This window comes from Camponotus vicinus, unplaced genomic scaffold (assembly GCF_025532165.1).
Source record: "Camponotus vicinus isolate PSW18456_S1 unplaced genomic scaffold, iyCamVici1.0 SCAF_1, whole genome shotgun sequence".
Lineage (NCBI taxonomy): Eukaryota > Metazoa > Arthropoda > Insecta > Hymenoptera > Formicidae > Camponotus > Camponotus vicinus.
In genome coordinates, this window is record NW_028141945.1 from 8,053,828 (window position 1) to 8,072,773 (window position 18,946).

Here is an 18,946-nt window from a genome sequence, read left to right on the forward strand (position 1 = left end):
TACGAATAAAAGAACATTATTACGTGAGATAATTTACGTGCGAGTACGGAGAGAAATTTTTTGTTTGAAAAAACGATGAATATTCTCGCGGGGAGAGCAAGCGTAATCCTAAGATTAGGTCGGATCAGATCATCAGGTACTTACTCGTCCTCCCACGGGCATACTTCGTTAACATTATTGTCACGCTTCTCCCGAGGCGCCGCTTGCGCCGTCGCCGGTCGGTCTTCCTGTTGGGCGTCCGGTTCCCAGACAGGTACGACCTGCGCCTCGTCCGGCGGCTCCTCGGTCGTCGTCGGTTCCTCCTCGGCCACCGGCGACACGTCCGCCCCGGTGTCGGCCCGCGAGTCGGTCTCGCCTCTCGTTCTGTCCTCGACGATATCCCCCACGTCCCTCGCTGTGCAGCTCTCGCTCGCGTCTTCGTCGATGTTCTCCATCGTGGAGTTGTCGCTCGGCAGGTCGCCCACGATCGCGCTGATGCTGATCAGAGGCGCCTTCGCGCTCGCCCTGAGGAATAGGCGTCTTTCGTTTTCAATTTCCCGAAATAGCGTTACGAATGTACGAGGAATGGAACCTACTTGGGACTCGATTGGCTTTCTTTAACGACGACGGATTCCGTGGACGTCTCCTCCTCGGGCACGATTTTCTCCAGGGAGGATCTCTCTTCCACCTTCTCGACGACCACATGGGAGTACTCGAATGACTGATGAGGCGACGGATAGTTGCAGGATGACATGGACGCGCGACTCATCTCCGACAGCCTGATACGACCGCTCGCCGAGCAAGTGGAATAGTTTCGCGTTATCGTACCGGGACCTGAAGTCGCTGTGCCCACTGTATCGAGAAAGGGAGATGTAATATAACTTGGAGCTTCTCTCTCAATCGCTCGTCTACCGCGATTACGAACCTAACCGACCTGTGCCATGTGTCAAGCTTGTCGACTTGCGCAGCCGCTCGGTGACCTCGATCATGGCGAGGCTGACGTCCGACGACGAGCTGCACGAGTCCAGCTGCGCCGAGTTCTTGCGAGAGACGCGCGCTGCCTCGGCGGTGTGAATTGTCGCGTGACCGCCGCTGTCCCACACGTGTCGGGCCTGATCAGCTGACGCTGTCCCTCCAGAGGGAACGGCATCCGCACCATGCTCGGTGCTCGGGCCCGGCGCGGACTCCCACGGGCACACGTCGTCCATAGGGCGAACCGCTACTTCCGTCGCGCCAGCATCCCTGACAACAGGAACTTTATTATATTTAGTTTTCACCGTTTGCTCTCGGCAAGTTACCACGCGCTTTGTACGCGTGTTGTATGTGTGTATGTATGTGTGTATGTGTGTGCGTGTGTATCTGTACGCGTGTTCTTTCTCAACGTCAGTCGATACATGCATGCTGTGGTTCCATTCAACGGCTAGGATTAGTATGGGTCTCTATACATACGTGTGCGCAAAGTGTCCCGGAACTATCCTGTTTGAAAAGTCCGTGGTCGAGCAATGAGCGATAATTCCGGGACATCCTATAACGGATCTGGACGCGTATTTTCGAAGTTTGAATTCTCAGAATCCTCGCGCATTGTTGAATACAACGCAGTTGTTCGCGATTGTGAGGGAGAAATTTTCTTACGGAGCACTAGATAAATTGTCAAAAATGGGATTGTACGACATGAAAGGATGGGTATATATCTTTTTCATTGTGCAAGTTATGTGCTTGACAATCGCATAAAATATATTACAGATATAGGAACACAGAGAAATAAATAACTCTGGTACGGACAACACAATATCAACATCAAGGCAATTGTACGGAGCGTTTCAAAAAAATGTATATATATCAGTGAATAATAATTTAATTATTCTTTAGCATTTATATTCAAGAGAATAATTAGGGCAAATTGTTTGAAACACTCTGCACAAGTATGAGAGTATTTAATAGTATTGAAAAAAAACACTGAGAATTTGATGAAAGAGGACCTCAAAGGCAGCAGGGCACCATAATATCGTCATACAATTACCATCGATACTGCTTTACACACATTTTGGTGAACTTTCCATAAACGCATGACTTCTTGGAGAGTGCGAGAGTTTTCAAACACACCGAGATAAGAGGGTTTGTCAAAGAGTCTGATTATACGAAGGATACAATGGAGCGTGCGTGCGACGCTGGGGCGCGTTATAATAATCACTCGGGCCGCGTTCTTCCTTGTGTCACCCTCGTGTGCCGGATTCGCTCTTTGCCCGAGATGACTATCACGAGTTTCGCGAGATCGGCACGCGGAGAGACGAGCAAGCCAAGGAAGCGCGAACGGATGTTAACGCGCCGCCCGCTCCCGCACTTAATCGAGAGAGAACCGTGGTATGTATCGGGCGTGTGACTTACTGAATACTACGTGGACTAGGCCTCGAAGGTATTTTTACGAGTCGTGGTAGATCTCCCCTGAAAATACGACGCGCACGGATAAGCCTATCGTATCGGCCACGTCCCAGCCGCGGTGTCGCGCGAACGGATAGCATGCTTTAAGCATAGAGTATCCCGCCGGGGAACGGATACGGTCTCTCTCATTTCCGGGGACCATTCTCGGGTCCCCCAAACCCCGCGTACCTGTATGGGATGTCGGTGAGGTTCGATTGGCTGTGAGAGTGCGGCACTCGTGGCGCGGAGGACACGTCGCGGACACCGCACACGGTTAGCTCGTGAGCGCTTCCGGATAGGCTCCGGTCGCTTCCTCTTCGTCTACCGCCGCCGCCGCCGCCCCCGCTACCTATATTAGCGTGCTGCAAAGTACTAGTCGTCGGTGTCGAAGTGGAGGAAACTTTCTTCTTGGCTTGACCGCCGAAGCCGAAAAATCTGAGACAGTCGAATGGAGATTTCGCCTTCAGTTTCGTCGCCTTTACGAGACGATAATTTAAATCGTAATCTAAAGTCTACCTCTTCTTTTGTAGAGGTTGCACTCCAGCGGCTAAGAGATTACGATATTGATCGGAGCGAATAAATCTAGGATAGCAATCCTTCTTCAGGAGTAATGTATATACATGCTCCGCGGCGGAATCAAATGTAAATCTGCTCGGATTCTTCATCTCCTGATGAACCTTCTCCATCGTTTTCCCATCAATGTTGATTTCGCAGGGAGCTCCAGGCGCCAGGAATTCTCTGCGTGTTTTTGAACGTCATAGATGGATTATTTTTTTCTCTCTTAAACGAATTAAAATACTGCGATAAGTAATATACATGTATAAAAAATAACGCGCATACCTAAAAATTTCGTTGACTTTATCAGGTATTTGTGCTTGGAAACTATGCCTGAGATCTTTGACTGCCAGCCAAAATCTTATATTTTCGTGGCTGTACTCCTTTCTTAAATAATTTGTGAATTCTTGTAAACCTGTTGCGGGATAGAATCGGCGTTTGTAAGATTCGCCAACGACACGATAGCGATGTTGTATTAATAGGATCGAAAAGTTTTACCTGTAGGATCAGACATAAGTTCTTCCATCGACAGCGCCCATCGTTTAACACGTTTCTCGGTAGGAACTTCCACTCTGGACTCGCGAAAGTTATTATATTATTAGATTTGCCATGAATATAAATAAACGTATTAGATATCGATTACTTACAAAGGACTATTCATTTGCCAAAACGTATGATCGTCGTTGATCCATGGATTGGAAGGTTGCGGCTGTACGAACATCGGGTCGTATTCCACATACGTGTTGAAGTATGATTTCAAATTTTCTATCGCGGTCGAAACCTTTATCCTCGTGCGTATCAAACTGTTCCGTAAAAGGTCCACCTAAACGAATGAAATCAATACGAGCGTGTTAGTTGGATCGAGGCTTTATACAGAGTCAATCGACGGCCTCCTCACCTCACGTTGCAAATCGGCGAGGGTACGTTTGCGTGACGGTGGTCGTGGAAGTCCGGGACGAAAACGAGTAGGTACAGGCACGACTTCCAGGCTACTAAGACAACCAGGTGGCGGCCGATAGACCCTCCAAAATGCTCGCTCCTGCGAGTCGCTCACTATCTTGTCCCCCTTTTTGCGCTCCTTGGACAGGCGTACCTGAATCCACACAATCAGTAGCATTTCAAGGAGTCGCGTGTTCGAGTAGACGAAATTTGGCATTACGTGGAACCATACATGTATGTGTATAAGTATATAAAGTATATAAGTATATAAAGTATGTGTATAAGTATATAAAGTATATAAGTATATAAAGTGTCCCATATAACACGGGTTATATAATGCTACCACATTTTTTTTGTCAAAAGATGAGCATCTTTCTCCTTTAAAAAAATTTCCAGAAATGTATCGTTTTTTCAGGTATCTTATTTTTTAATATGCTAATAGAATACAATTTGCTGTTTCTTGATTTTTTTCTGTAAAAATTGTGATAATTCTGTTAAATGATAATTAAATTAAATCTAATATTTACATTTTTATAATGAGATACTTGAAGAGAAATTTTACTTGAATGACATAAGATAGATTGCGGTAGTGAAATGTGTTTGCCGGCTCTTATGTTAACAAAATAAATGTTCATAATGTAATGTAAATATCACAGGCTTCATTATAACGGAATGATTAAAATTTTTACACGCAAAATCATTTACACGAATAATAAAAAAAGAACAGATATATTGTGTATTGTCATAAAAAAATTTTAAATATCTCTTTAAAAACGATCCATTTCTAAAAAAATTGTGCAAGGAGAAAAGATACTTATTGGCAAGAAATCTCTTGTATCTTATCTATATAGGACACATTGTATATCTCTGCGTGTGTATATTCTGCACAGTTTTGATATATTTATTATTATTGAAAAATAAGCGCGCGATAGCGACTATTTAGTCACCTGCTCTTCCGCCTGTAGTTGTATTATGTCCCATTTGTTCTGCAAGTTCTTGCGCAGGCTGTTCAAAGCTTCCTAAAGACAGTAGGGTTTTCTTTTTACGAATGTCCTTAAATGGGCTTGTCAATTGCTTGTTATTGCGATAGCAATATTGCGATATCATTACGTACGATCTCATAGTCCTCGAGAGCGTGACGTTGTTTGTTCTTCAGGGTTCGTTTAGCCAGATAGATCGCGTACTCGACATTGTCAGGGGTTCTGTGTTGCCACGGCCAATAATAGGGTGTCTATGCGCATCAATTTTTAAGATAAACAATTAGATGATTCCGAACAAGGGAGTTGGAAGTATTTTTTTGTAATTTTCAAAGGCTATATAACTTACCTGAAATCTATACAGAGAGCTATCATCCTTTACAGTGAGTGTCTTGGAGTCATTCACTGGGAAGAAGTAGCCATACTGGCATAGTTGATTAGCAATATGGACCGCCTCTACTGTCAAACATAATAATGTACTTTGATATCTGAGGAGACGTTTATATCGACGAAAGCCTCTAATCGTGCAGGTCACTCAAACGATGCGACATTGCTCTGTGTGTCATATTTTAGTAGAATCTGTCTGTTCGCAAGTTTTCCCAGCGAACATACGTCGACGCCCATATTAAATTATAATTTTGCCATCTTTATAGGAAATGTAAATTGTGCACTTGGACGTTGGAGATGACATCAACTTAAACATTTTTACTCGTCAAATAATGAATTCGGCTTCAATTCAATTTATCTGTCGCATACGTAAATGTTGTCGGTATTTCCATAATTACTACAAATTCTTCAACCACCTCACCGAGAGAGCTATGAGGACATTAATTCTCGCTAAATTTACTCGAATTACACGCTCGCGCGGCGAAACGGGACGAGATCTGACGAAATTTGCATTCTTCATTTGCACGTGGACGTATTATCGCTCGCATCGTATTGTCGCGCGCAAAAATCCCGACCACAAAATCCGGAAAGCCGCGAAAAAAACGACTCACGAGTTTTCCCGCTTGTAAAATAATGATTATATATTTTCGATAAATAATCCATATTCGATTCTAAAATGAAAGAGTGTCTCCTGTGTAACATGTGTTAATATGTAATCGATAGTTGAAAGGCATCAAGCGAAAAGTATCGATGCAAATGCGGATCGGAAACGGCGAAGCGAGAGTATCGATGGTGTTAGTCGTTAGCGTATCCTCAGGCAAGAGCGGTTGCGGTTGCGCGTGTTGGCTGCGGCGAGACGAGCGAGCGAATGAGCGAGATAGATAGATAAGATGGAGAGAAAGAGCGACAGAGAGGGGGGAAGGGGAACAGCTGACACGATCACAGCGGTAGACACATACGAGCCCGTACCTGATTCTTCGATGGCAAGCCGCTCCATCAGCCACTCGATGAGGTCGTAACCTGCAACACGCAGGCAGCCTACTGTAGTGTCCTGGCCGTGATGGCCGGTTACGCTTACTCCACAACGCAGGTACCGATGGCACTCACCCATGAACGCTGAAGGGATCGAGGTGAGAAATTGTTTTTGGCTGCGCACGGGTACCCCGCTCTCAGGGTCTTGCATCTCCCGCACCAGCCCCTCCATCTGCGCGAGAAAGGATCAACGCGACGATCGATTATTACGTGAGGGAACAATTTCGTCAATTGTATATCGTATATACTTAGTCGCGTTGGAAAACGTCACGCTTGTTTGTCAGGGTATAATACCTTGTCGAAGGCGTAAGGCCTGTGAATGCGTGGCTCCTTCTCTTTCTGTTGTTGATTGCTAGAGGCCTCCATCGCGATCGAGGCGGCCCTCTGCGTCGTTGGCAGGAGCGGTGTCGATATCGATGGCGGAGGGGGCTGGGGAGCTGGGCCGGAGACGGGTCTACCCGAACTCCATGGGGCTCTGGCCCCATCCCATCACTCCAGTCACCCCCGCACGCCCACTGAAACATCCGGTCAAATCGCTCTCTTTATTTATCTCATCAATATATTAACGGATAAAGTATAAATACGAATTTAATTACAATTGCAATGAGCTTGCGCGCAATATTTTTCATTTTGTAATCAAAAATCGCCATCTTAATAAAGGATTTCAACGTCGGTTTCTATTGCGCTTAGAGAGAGGGGGACTTGCGTATAATTTTCAATCAACTTCTATATCGTGTCATTTAATTATTCACGCTTCTCGTTTACGTGTACACAATCCGCGATTAGTTTGCGTAGAGGAAGCGCTTTTGAAAACAGAGGGTGGTTCCCTCTAAATTAAATATAATATATTAAATAATAGTCAAATAGCTTCTAAATTTCGCATCAGGTTAATGAAAAATAAAATCTTACTCAAATATGTAGTGGATTCTCAGACTAAATTCTCTTTGATCCTATTTTCGGATCACAATTCGACAGCTGCCTGTATCCGTAAGTTTTATAGGAATATCTTCTGGACGTTCCTATAAAAATAGCTACCTTCTCGTACATCATTATAGTGTCGTCAATTTTTAATTCTTTGTCTTTTGATACACTTTATCGACGAGAACGTGTCTTTGCTCTTATTATTTATGAAGGCATATCGGATTAAGAAAACTGGACAAAAATACCGGCTATTTAATTAGCACTAAAAGAGACATTCGTTTTAACGTATATCAAGGCACGTTTACGTATAATTATTTTTACACACGGCTATTGATAACAATACATATATCTGCCGAGTGTCGTTGGCATTGATCGATCGACAAGCATCCAACAATTATTGATTAATGTACAGAAAGTAATAAGAAACTAGTGATGTATGAGAATCTAGTCGAGTAATACATTTTTCAACTCGTAGCGGAGGAGTGCATCGATTTGCGCTTTATTTTCGCCTACGGCGATCCGAGGTGCTGGATCTAGCGCACTCATACATACATACATACAAAGCTCGCAAATGAATAAGGCCATTTCATCTTCGGGGAGATCATTTAGCTCGAATAAAAGAAAACCGGGCGCTGATGCATTGCGCTTCCGCCTCTCAACTTCCGCCGTTCCGCATTACGCTCGTGCAACAAACTGCGGCAATAATAAACGACCGTCACGGAGAACGGCAAAATGCGCCGGGTCGACGCTTATGAAGGCTTCTCTTTCAGATTTTCGCAGATGAAGATTTACTTTATTAAACCCGCCGACTTCTCTCTCGGACGAAATAAAACTCACCCGACAATGCTTGTCGTAAATTCGGAAAACATTTCCGCTGAATATATCGGGGAATTCATAGACCATAAGACCAAATATAATCTGTTATTTACGTTCCATTTCTTTTTCGCGGAACATTTTCCACAGCCGAGAAACCCGAGGTCGAGACAAGAAGACGGTGAAAAGAGAGCTCTTCTACGAAAACTCGTATAAAAGATGTTCGGGCCACGTTTAACGTCGAAAACGCGACAATACGGATCGTCCGAAAGTTGTCTCGGTAGAAAACGAATGGCTTGCGGAAACAATGCGAAATCGGAATTTCGTCGAGTTAAAAATGATCGTCGCGCGATATTATGTCTCACGTTACTGATGCGCTCGCGTTACCATCCGGATGAAACGCAAGGTCGACACGAATCATCATCAAGGTCGTGGCGCGTCGTATCGATGGGAAAACGAGTGCTGTCCTGCAAGAGGAAATGGCTTTGTGCATGTGCGATCCGATGAAGTCGGGCATCCAGATAAAATTGCGCCGTCGATATATCGGTGTATCCCTAGGTTAACGAACCCAGACTTATTCGACTGGCGATAATGGGATAGTGTTCTCGTCTAACTAAAGACAGACGAGAACATGGGAAGAGAAGGAGGAGAGAAGAAATAAATACGCGATCATCGGGTCTGCGGGATTATCCTCCGATAGATATTTCTAACCCGATCGAAATTCTTATCTTATCCCATTTTGCGCCCTCGTGTTTCTTCCGATACGACGAATCTTTTCATTTTCCACGAAACAAGTTGTTAACTCGGTCGTTTTACGGCATCTGTTGCAAAACTTTCGCCTCGTTACCCTTGCTTGCCGAGTTTAAAATTGGAATCGAAACCGCGGTGATCTTTAGGGAGCCTTGAACGAGAAATTCTAAGATGGATATACCTTCGGGAAAGTACGTTTCGAGGAAAAGAAAGATGGAAAGAAGGAAAGAGCGCGATGGCTGAATTTCAATCAAAGAATAGCTGGATATAGAAAGAAAAGAAATAGCCGGAATATCAAAATGAATCCTCAAATGATTTAAGGACAAGCAGATGCGTGGGAAGAAGCACGCTCCTCTCCCCCTCTTTTCCTGCAGCCTCGTCAAGCTTGCATCCTCCCTCTGCCTGCCAATTTACGTGCTAATCTGAAATCGATAAGTTCTCGGGCACGTCCCGAGAGTTTGGGGACGTACGTTTCTAAGAATTATTCAGTGCGCGGAGTTATTAATGTCCTGCTCAATTACAGGCGAGTTTTCAGCAATCGGAGGAAATCAATTAAGTATGCGCGGGGGTGGCGGATGTTGCTCGTCGCGTATCGTTAACCCTCGTCGTTAACGGCTGGAATTTCAAGGCTTTTACTTTCTCATTTCTTCCGTAAAGACTATGGCTTGCGCGTCATTATGTCGAAGCACCCAAATCTGAAATTTTACCCCATCATTATGTTTCATTTATTGAGGTTTATCTCGTCCATATTTACATATTTATCTAAAAGGATTTGCCTGTTCGTTCAAATTAATAATGCAATTGTTGCGTTATCTTGTATCATTATGATAACTGATGCCAAATGCGAAACTCAATTTGTCATTTATTAATGTTACTCTATCAGAGAATATTGCTCTTACTGGGCAATATGGAATTGATTATGTATTACATGTAAACAAGGTCACATTTTAATATATACCGATGGTTTAAATTAATTTTGTCATTTTACATAGCATTTAATCAGAGTTATTTTGTAGATAAATGTGAATGAATGTATGTTTTGCGTATTTACTGACTATTAATCTATTATTTACTAAATATCTTGTAGAACAAAATTGATGAATTATCGAGCACCCGTTGATTTATTTCGTGATTGATTTATATCATGATTTTTTCATATATTTTTTTAAACTCTTTATGAATAATTAACATAAACAATGATACATATATAAATAAATTATTCACTTTGTCAAGTATTCTCAACTATAACTCTAGATGGCATCGGGATGAAAAAATGTATTGGCAGTAGTAGGTTTATATTAGCTATAATTTTCTTGTTTTTTTATGACAAAAATCGCATCGTATCGAATATTATTGAATATTGCCGACACATAATGTGTGAATATAAACCAACCATATTTGAAATTCATAAACGATATTATCGATATCACATATTGGCCATTTGTTGGCACAGATATGTTGTGTCATATAGTGCCTGCTTTAAACGACTAAGGAAAACATAGCGATAGATTTCGATCGCGATTCGAAAAAGAAAGGCTTGTTTCTTTCCATTTTATATATTTTTTACATTTAACATAAAATATATGTTTTAACATATTTTTCGAAATACACATTTTCGTTGTTTTGTATTTTCACAATCGCCACATTTACGAAGCAATAAATGTCATTCGCGAGTTTATACGAAGCATTTCAACGTATTGTAAAAAATACGTGAGAAATACGCTATTTGCGAAATCGCGAAGAAAATCCAGATAAATCGTGCTCGGGACCAATCCAGAGAAGAGCTTGAATAAGTAATATCAATGGAAGAAATCACGGTCGTCATAAAATTCCGTGGGAAGCGACACTAAGCTCGCCTTTTCTATGGGATTAACTCTCGCGGAATTCTCTCGACGGGACTCGTTTCCCGAGAAGCTTTGTACGAACGATAATGAATTTCCTTGTTTCCTATTCAGAGGCAGGTCATTCAGTAAACAGGAGGGAAAAGCGTGCGCGGCATTAACCCTTTTCAATTGAATGAGAAGACGAGTGAAATTGTTGACTCTTCTGAATTCTTTGGATTTTGGATTAGACTCGACAATTCTTTTCTACTTCAGATTCTCTCGAAAAATACTCGAATCGCTACATTTGGCGAGAAATTCAAATTAGCGACTTTATCGAATTATCCGGCAATTTGACGAATCGTCAAGAGTTACATATTTAATTTATCGTGCATATAATTCCGCTTCGCGTATAAAAATATGCATTTAGTCGCAATCGACACAGCTGGCGTACGACAGTAAATGAGATAAATAAAAATAAACACGGATCGCGCGTCTTTGCCTCCAGAGTTCTCGATATAATCGATCTAGTTTGTCTACAAATGACAAACTCGGGGGCGAGTGTTACCTCGAAATAGCCCCTAAATTGATTGAATGAATGTTTCCGCGGAGACGACACAATTTTAGTCGACGTCCCCCGGGTCGCCGTGCCGTGCCGTGTCGGGTAAATAAAACGGTCCGATCAAGAAGACGGTCGAAGGCGCCCAATCTCGCGCCTCACGGAACAATAGCTGCGATAGATTGAAATTTTAATTAAATTTTTGCATTCTCTCTCTCTCTCTCTTTCTTTTCTACATCGGTAAAAATGAGCAATCGAGTTGCTTGGATCGCTTGAAAGATTAAGTTATTAATTTCCAACACACATTTTTACATGTCACCTGACGATCGCAACGCGCATATTTTCGTCCTAAAAATAGCGATTGGGGAGGAGAGTAAAAGGAAAGACGAGCGAGCACGTTTAAAAACCGAAATGCAATGGGGGACGAAACTCGGTCGCCGACCAACCCTTAATAGCTGCTTGCACGCTCGATCGGTTATGAATCATCAGCCCTTGAAAAGTCACGCGGGTGAATTCCAAAACGGGCGCGATACTGCGCGATAAGGTGAAATTCCAATCATCATCGCTCGCGCGATCGACGTTATCGCGTTGATATCAAACAAATTAAGATTGCTTTTGCACGAATAGACCGACATCTGCCAATTTGATTGTCATACGTTGCATCGGAATATCAATCGCGATCGAGTCGCTTGCGCAATATGTTAAATTCGCAAGAATGTGATGCAATATGAATATGTAATATATTTGACACATGTATGAATGAATACTGAAAAGTGTCGATAAGAATTTTAATCGGAAATTTTATCTTATCGGGATTTTTCGCGATTTACTTTGCAACATTCTTCTCCAGGAAACGTTACCAAACTACGTTTATACGGTACATAAAGAAACGCTAATTGTAGTAAGCAATTACCGCCGGCATTATTTGTCCCACACGCACACGCACACGTACTACACTCGGCATGTATTTCGCTAGAGATAATTATCGTAAAAGGATACCGATATAAACGTACCTTAACATGTGCGGTAGAACATCCGAAAAATGTAACGGTCGCATGAGCACTATGTATCACCTTACACCATCACTGCGTTGGCATTGCCACGAATGCATCATTGTATTACTATATCGGCAATTGGCGCGGAACCGCGCGGACCAGAATATCATCCATTAGTCGAAATACCGGGAGGAAATGGACACCTTCCTAAACTTGTACTTTTTTTTCCTAGCGCACTCTACTACAAGATGAACCGATGTCGACTATTGTTCGATACGATAGAGGAAATGTGTAGAGAATTGATGCTATACATGTTTACCGACCATGACATCTCGATACGTTACATTTCGCAGTGGCTAGCACCCTAACGTTTCTCCTTCGATTCCGAGAGAGCCTCGCTTAGCATCCTTCGACGGATGGATCCCAAGGAATCGGCGCACCGCACTAGCGTTCGTCTAATCCGCGAGGGGTCTACTATAGCGAAGGGGTCTCCTCTGGCGGGCTGCCGCGCAGAGAGCGCAAACACGACGGGAGCATCGCGCGCCTAACGCTCGGTAGCGCACGAGCCACCCCCCCGGGAACGTGCACATGTCGCGATCGTGGGGCATCTCGCGCCTTTTCGAGGACGCGTGCGACGACGGTGCGCTACGAGATATGACGTGGCCCGATCGAATGGTCCACTTTTCGCATCGCTAAGCCTCCACTCCCGGTGGTCGATATTTATTGCGCCTCGGCCGAGGCTCGCGGCCGCTCCGAAGAAACCGACTCCGATCGTCTCGCGTCCCTCGGGCCAACTGTTAATCGGCCTCGAGGAGGAAGCGCTCTCTCTCTCTCTCTCCTGCTGTTCCCTCCGCCGGCTAAATATCGCCTCTTCCTCCCCCTACTCTCCCCGGCTCTCGATCGACCCACGCCGATTTAACGGTCGCCACGAAGGAGGGACGGTCGGAGCACGACGTTCCCGGTGGTGTCGCACGACGGTCGTCCGTTCTCGGGAACGCGGACCCGCTTGTCGACGTCGCCGTCGTCGTCGTAGGTAGGTTACCGTCGACGAGCGGACGACTCGTACGGCGCGGAGAATATTTTCTCTCTCTCTCTCTCTCTCGCGGGCGAGAGGAAGGGAGAACGGAAACGCGGGGGAGAGAAGAAGGTGCGCGACAAGGGGTACCGCTTTCTCCCTCCCTCACCCTTCCTTCGCGTTCACCCCTCGACGCAGTTTCGCTCGGCGATGATCGCACAAGGCACAAGGAAATGTCACAAACTTGTACTACTCACTCGACGAGTCAGGGCAGTGGAGCTTCATGAATGCGTTCCGCAATATGTATCAGGCCATCGGAACACGGCCGAGCTCGCGGCCCTTCTTCCGCAGCTTCGAGTCTAAAGCCACCGTCCGCACCGATACGCCGTTAAGGCAGCACCGCGCGCGCACGCACCACCAGCAGCAACACCGCCGCTAACGCCACCGCCACCTCCACCATCGCCACCGCCGCCACCTCCACCACCACCGTAGCTGCTACGCCGAGCATATTTCCGCGGGGGTGGGAGAGACGAGAGGAAGGGATGGAAACGTACGGACGCGAGGGAGAGAGATATGTGGACGTCGAATAGTGGGGAGAACGCGAGCAAAGCGTTTGCGCGAGAGAGTCGGAGCGGCAAGGGACACGCGGGGAAAACATGCGCGCGGGAAAGAGAAGCTTGCGAGAGGGAGAAAAGGACCTGGTCCAACGATGGGGGGGATCGGGGTCGGGGAATCCCGGTGGTGGTGCATCGAGTCCCTCCGCTCTGGTGTGCCGAGTATGTATATATGTTATATACATGTATTTTTACACGCGGGACTTTATACGGACGTCTCTCCCTACATGTATGCGCGCGTGTGTGAAAGGACCGTGGCTGTCTTCCACTCGCGCGCGCTCCCTTTCTCGGAGGTGCGAGCCCCACGGCGCTCTCTCCGATGTGTATAAACGTACGTTCGTGCGCCTCACGCATGTAGCGCCAGCAACGAGCCGGAGAAGGAGAGGATGATGGGGGAGAGGATCGAAAATACGCGTCTTTCTCTCGTCTCCCTTTATTATTTACGTTCCCGACAGAGACTCTTCTCGCTTCTCATCGATGATCGGTCGTAAAACTAGGAACGTGTCGTCCTCGTAAGCGGCCGCTTCGCCTCTTTCCTCCCTGTGCCCGCGTTCGGCCGCGCCCTCTCCGCTGGTCGCACCCCGGTCATCCCTGTCCGCCAACCCTTTGGAGAGGGTTGCGCGCGGCCGATCGCGAGCGGAGATGGCCGAAGGCGAACGAGCACGGGGTGAAGAGCGGCCGGGGTGGGCGGCGGGTGACGGCTGAGGTCGTCGCGGACGCGGTGGTCGTTCGCGAGGGTGAGTTTCGAGTTCCGTCGTTGGAGGCGAGTTTCGATATGGTCCTCGTAACAACTCTAGCTATCTTTCCAATCGGACAGGTCGAGCTAGAGACGGACGTTGCGCGGGCAAACTAGTATATACGAACTGGTATCGGAGTCGATACTGGTGCAAGATACCTCGCAAACTTTGGCCGAAGCATAGATAATGCGAACCGAATCGCAAGTAGATCGACATGGTTTCGATGTAGCGGCGTCGACGTGTCACGCGCCTATGCAGTTTACAGGTCTCTTTTGTATACGTCTAATTTAATTGAATATTCCGGTCGTATCGTCGAAATGCTGGAAACCCGACGGTTGGCCGAGACCCTCGACGAATACATAAGCGCGACACTGTCCTCTTCCGCCTCGCGTCTTTTCCCTCGCTCGACACCAATTTCACCGAGTCGCCTTTTCATTCCTCCCCCTCTCGCCACGCTCGCCGACGTTTGCTCGTTGTTCGGATCGCGAACAGCGTATGTTTAATTCATGTGCCGGGTGTTATGCACGCGAGCCGAGAGAAGAGCTCCCTGTTTTCCCGTCATCTTGTCCTTCGTGTTTTGATTTCCCGGCGCGATGAAGCGGCCGCCTCGTCGTCCCTCTGTTCCGTCTCGTCTCCTCGCGTCTGTCTTATTGTTCTTTCGCAACCTCCCTCGCTCGACGCGCATCATTGTGGCCTCGATCGTCTCCGTTTTCTATCCTGCGAGCCTGAAATTACGCGTACGCGGCGTAATTCGTGATTTCCTCTTGTCCGCGACAACAAAATTCTCTTGGTTCGTAGAAAGGATCGGCAGGACTCGAGGCTCGATGATGGTCGAAATTTTCGTTGGACACTTCCGAGAACGATGTTGCGGCAATTTAGGAAACGCACGGACGGCGGGAACGTTCTTTGATGTTAAGATATTTCCTAGCGAGTCGGTTTCCAATCGCGTGACCGAGTCGGAGCGGAAATGCTTGCGTGCTGCCGAATCGCGTACGAACAAATATGCATATAATTATACGGTGCGCGGTATTTGTGGATTATTTACAAGCACGCCAGTGCAGCGATGGTTACGCTTGTATTCGCAATCCTCTTTGCAGCGCTCGCCGTGAAACCACGACAAAGTTTGAGGGCTCGGCGAGAGAGAGCCTTGTTCGCCTTGTTTAATTGTGTCGGGGTTGCTCGCTAAAATATCCGTAACAAGAAACTGTTCCTCGCGCTATATTAATCGCCGCTTTTATTAATGGCCCGGCATTTTCGTGAAACTTTCGAGTTTCGGCTTTCCCAACTCTGTAACGCGCATATAATGCATAATTTAAACGATGAGGTAACTTTATGCATAACCATCTATGGATTTGGTTGGACAAATATGGGAAGGGGTGAATTTGTAAGTCTTGATGGATGCAGCTGAGCAACCCAACAGCTCTAGCTTTCAAATATATAAACTGCGGAACATGTCGATGAATATTATCAATTTCAACGATTAAAAGGATGTTGGCTAATTGCGATGTCTCTTGTTGTATTGTTTTTTTTAGCGGAAGAAGAATAAATGAGAGAGCTGGATATGCAGAAGGAATAAGAGCATGACTAGAGGTATGCATATCGTGAAATATTTTACGACCGTATACTTGTATAACGATAACATGTACAATTCAATATTATCGAGCGACGTAGCTTTATAGAATCTCGTTATTACCGAACCTTCTATTGTGTATTAAATCTAATCGAAATTTCATTTGAGACAAAATTGGCTTAAGAAAACCGTATCCTGTTTAAGACGCAAGGAGGTCCCGAACATATATATGACGTTCTCGTTGAAAGTCGAGCAATAGTCTATCCGTGGCTATTGACATACTAGCTCAACCAACGAGATTCTTACGTGGCTTCGCGAATGATTATTTAGATCTTAATTAATGAATCCTTGCACGGTCTGTTGGAGCGATCGATCGTGATCTCGATAATCGCTGGAAATTAATTTTCCACCATGTTGGGCTTCGCTTGCGCGAGTCGATCGATAACACGCGAGACCCGTACGTGAAATTCAAATTAACTCTGTGTAATTTAACACAAACTATTTCACAGTCCCAATCCTTCTTTTCTCTCTACAGCTTTTAACTTTACAATTATTAATTATGTAAATTTCATAATTATTAATTATGTAAAAAACATGACAAACACTACTTACCCGGGAAACATCTGGCTTCTAATTGATATGACTAACTTGTGTTTACCGATTATCACGCGGACGCGAAAAAGACAGCCGTTGCGTTCTTCGGAGGAAATTGAAAGATTAAGGATTCCTCCGTCATCACACTCGAACATACCTTTCCATTTTGTCGTCATAGGAACGGTGACGAGGGGAGATTTCTACAATTCGACTTGCTCCAAAAATATCTTGCGCGTCGAGAAGAGAAATATTATAATCAAAATGTGATGAAACCTCCGCGAGATCGATCGCCTTATTTTATATCGAGCTTGCAAAATTTTTCCGCTCGTTTATTTAACGAAAATTTATTTGGCGAAATGAGTAATAAAAATTTAAAATGATTTTTACTTTTTATTTCATGTACAAGAGTGGAATTGAGGAATTTTTTCAGTTAGATAGATTAAATTGAATGTCGTAAAATTTGCTTGATCGCGAATGCATCGTCTTTGTACTATTTTGTCCCCTTCTTATTTCGATATCGCGTTCTTAATTATCCCTACCTTTGACTGAAACAGAACTTTTATCCGATTAACTGCATGAATTTGATGAAAGGTGAAAGCGTCGAGCGTACACACGCTAATTGTCACAAACTCATTTGTTCGTTTTACAATTGTTAATTGTTACAATGGCAAGTCGTCACCCTTCTTTTCTCTCTCTCTCTTTCGCTAAAGACAATAGCGGAGATAATTGACGACCCAAACTTACGACCCGCAAGAAACGCTTCTGAAATGTAATTGCATCCGTAGTTTCGTGCGCAAAATACACGAATAGCATTATGCATTGTTTCATGCTCAAGTTTTACTTATTGTTAGTAACCCGCAATGTACCCGCAATACACAGAGTACTAATTATATTTAAGTCATTATATCGTATCTGCTTGAAGGTGCCATATCATTTTCCTGGAAATAAATGCACCGCAATAATACCGTAACGTAGCATTATATACGCGCGATAGTCGAGATAGTCGTCGTTATACGGACACGCGGAAATGCAACAATGGCCTTTTGAATTTACTTCCGGAACGCACCGGACACACATTGAACGGGACGAGCTTGGCAATTGGAACGGAAAGAACAAAACATGTAAAAAACAAAAAGAAGTACACATCGCGAACACAAATGAAGGCACAATAAATGAGTTTAGATATGCAAATGAATGGCGTACTTAAGGGAATACTTTGTTTTTCCTTTTTGCTTCGCTCCAAGCCCGGTATCGTTTAATTTATTTAGTAGAGAGAATCGCGATATATTATAGTCGAAATTCTTCTCCTACTTTTAATCTGAACATTTCAATCTAACTGCCTTGATACTTTAAGCCTAAGCAGATTATTCTCTCTTAAAATTATTTGTATTGTTAATCTGTAGATTTACCAGAAGCTCCTCTTTCAAACTCCAAAGTGGAAAATTATGTGTTTACTATCCGTGTGAGGTACAAATACAAGAGCTCAATTTCTGTATAAATTAAATCTGTTAAATCAAAATCCTGTCGAATTCATAAAAAAAATTGAGGTTGAAAATAAGAATAAAATTTTGACTCGGGCAACGGTGGCGGAATAAAATCTCGAGAAGGATTTCGGAAAAATTTCGGTGATGAAACGCACGAGAGAGAAAGAGAAACACGCTAGCGTTCGTCGAGAGGCGGACCCCGCCCGCGAATTAGAAAGCGACGCACGTGGTTGTGTTTTTTGTCGTTATTAACGCACACACCCTTGACTCGGGCAACGGTGGCGGAATAAAATCTCGAGAAGAATTTCGGAAAAATTTCGGTGATAAAATGCACGAGAGAGAGAGAGAGAGACACGCTAACGTTCGTCGAGAGGCGGACCCCGCTTGCGAATTATGAAGCGACGCACGTGGTTGTGTTTTTGTCGTTATTAACGCACACACGCTTGACTCGGGCAACGGTGGCGGAATAAAATCTCGAGAGGAATTTTGGAAAAATTTTGGTGATAAAACGCACGAGAGAGAGAGAGAGAGAGAGAGAGACACGCTAGCGTTCGTCGAGAGGCGGACCCCGCCTGCGAATTAGAAAGCGACGCACGTGGTTGCGTTTTTTGTTGTTATTAACGCACACACGCTTCTGTTTGTTCCATTTCGCCTGGCATAAAGATCGATCGGCGATAACGATCCTATTCGCCGGCCGGTCATTTCCTCGGATACGTTTGCCCAGGCGGCCCTTAATAAATTATGCGCCGACTGGAACTGGATAGAATCGAGACAACTATATCGGGCT

At 44.8% G+C, this 18,946-nt stretch overlaps 2 protein-coding genes across 9 annotated transcripts in view; one reads left to right on the forward strand and one right to left on the reverse strand.

Moving 5' to 3' along the window:
* The window catches only part of LOC145971631 (uncharacterized), a 20,924-nt gene extending 7,731 nt beyond the window's left edge, over positions 1–13,193 (reverse strand). The window contains exons 1-17 of one of the 8 annotated variants that reach the window (XM_083099560.1): positions 12,164–13,192; positions 6,582–6,802; positions 6,363–6,459; positions 6,225–6,275; positions 5,218–5,324; positions 5,006–5,122; positions 4,839–4,910; positions 3,851–4,051; positions 3,600–3,775; positions 3,451–3,524; positions 3,238–3,367; positions 2,914–3,135; positions 2,587–2,832; positions 2,365–2,421; positions 914–1,221; positions 576–831; positions 145–504 (exon numbers count right to left, since the gene is read on the reverse strand). In XM_083099560.1, coding sequence (XP_082955686.1) covers positions 145–504; positions 576–831; positions 914–1,221; positions 2,365–2,421; positions 2,587–2,832; positions 2,914–3,135; positions 3,238–3,367; positions 3,451–3,524; positions 3,600–3,775; positions 3,851–4,051; positions 4,839–4,910; positions 5,006–5,122; positions 5,218–5,324; positions 6,225–6,275; positions 6,363–6,459; positions 6,582–6,653 — 2,546 coding nt within the window. In that variant the 5' untranslated portion in view covers positions 6,654–6,802; positions 12,164–13,192. Of the gene's footprint in view, positions 1–144; positions 505–575; positions 832–913; positions 1,222–2,364; positions 2,422–2,586; positions 2,833–2,913; positions 3,136–3,237; positions 3,368–3,450; positions 3,525–3,599; positions 3,776–3,850; positions 4,052–4,838; positions 4,911–5,005; positions 5,123–5,217; positions 5,328–6,224; positions 6,460–6,581; positions 6,803–12,163 lie in introns of all 8 variants that reach the window. The other 7 variants (XM_083099555.1, XM_083099577.1, XM_083099568.1 and 4 more) reach the window with 7 other exon arrangements.
* Positions 1–18,946, forward strand: part of Mical-like (MICAL-like protein) — a 63,627-nt gene that overhangs the window by 5,197 nt on the left and 39,484 nt on the right. The window lies entirely within an intron of this gene.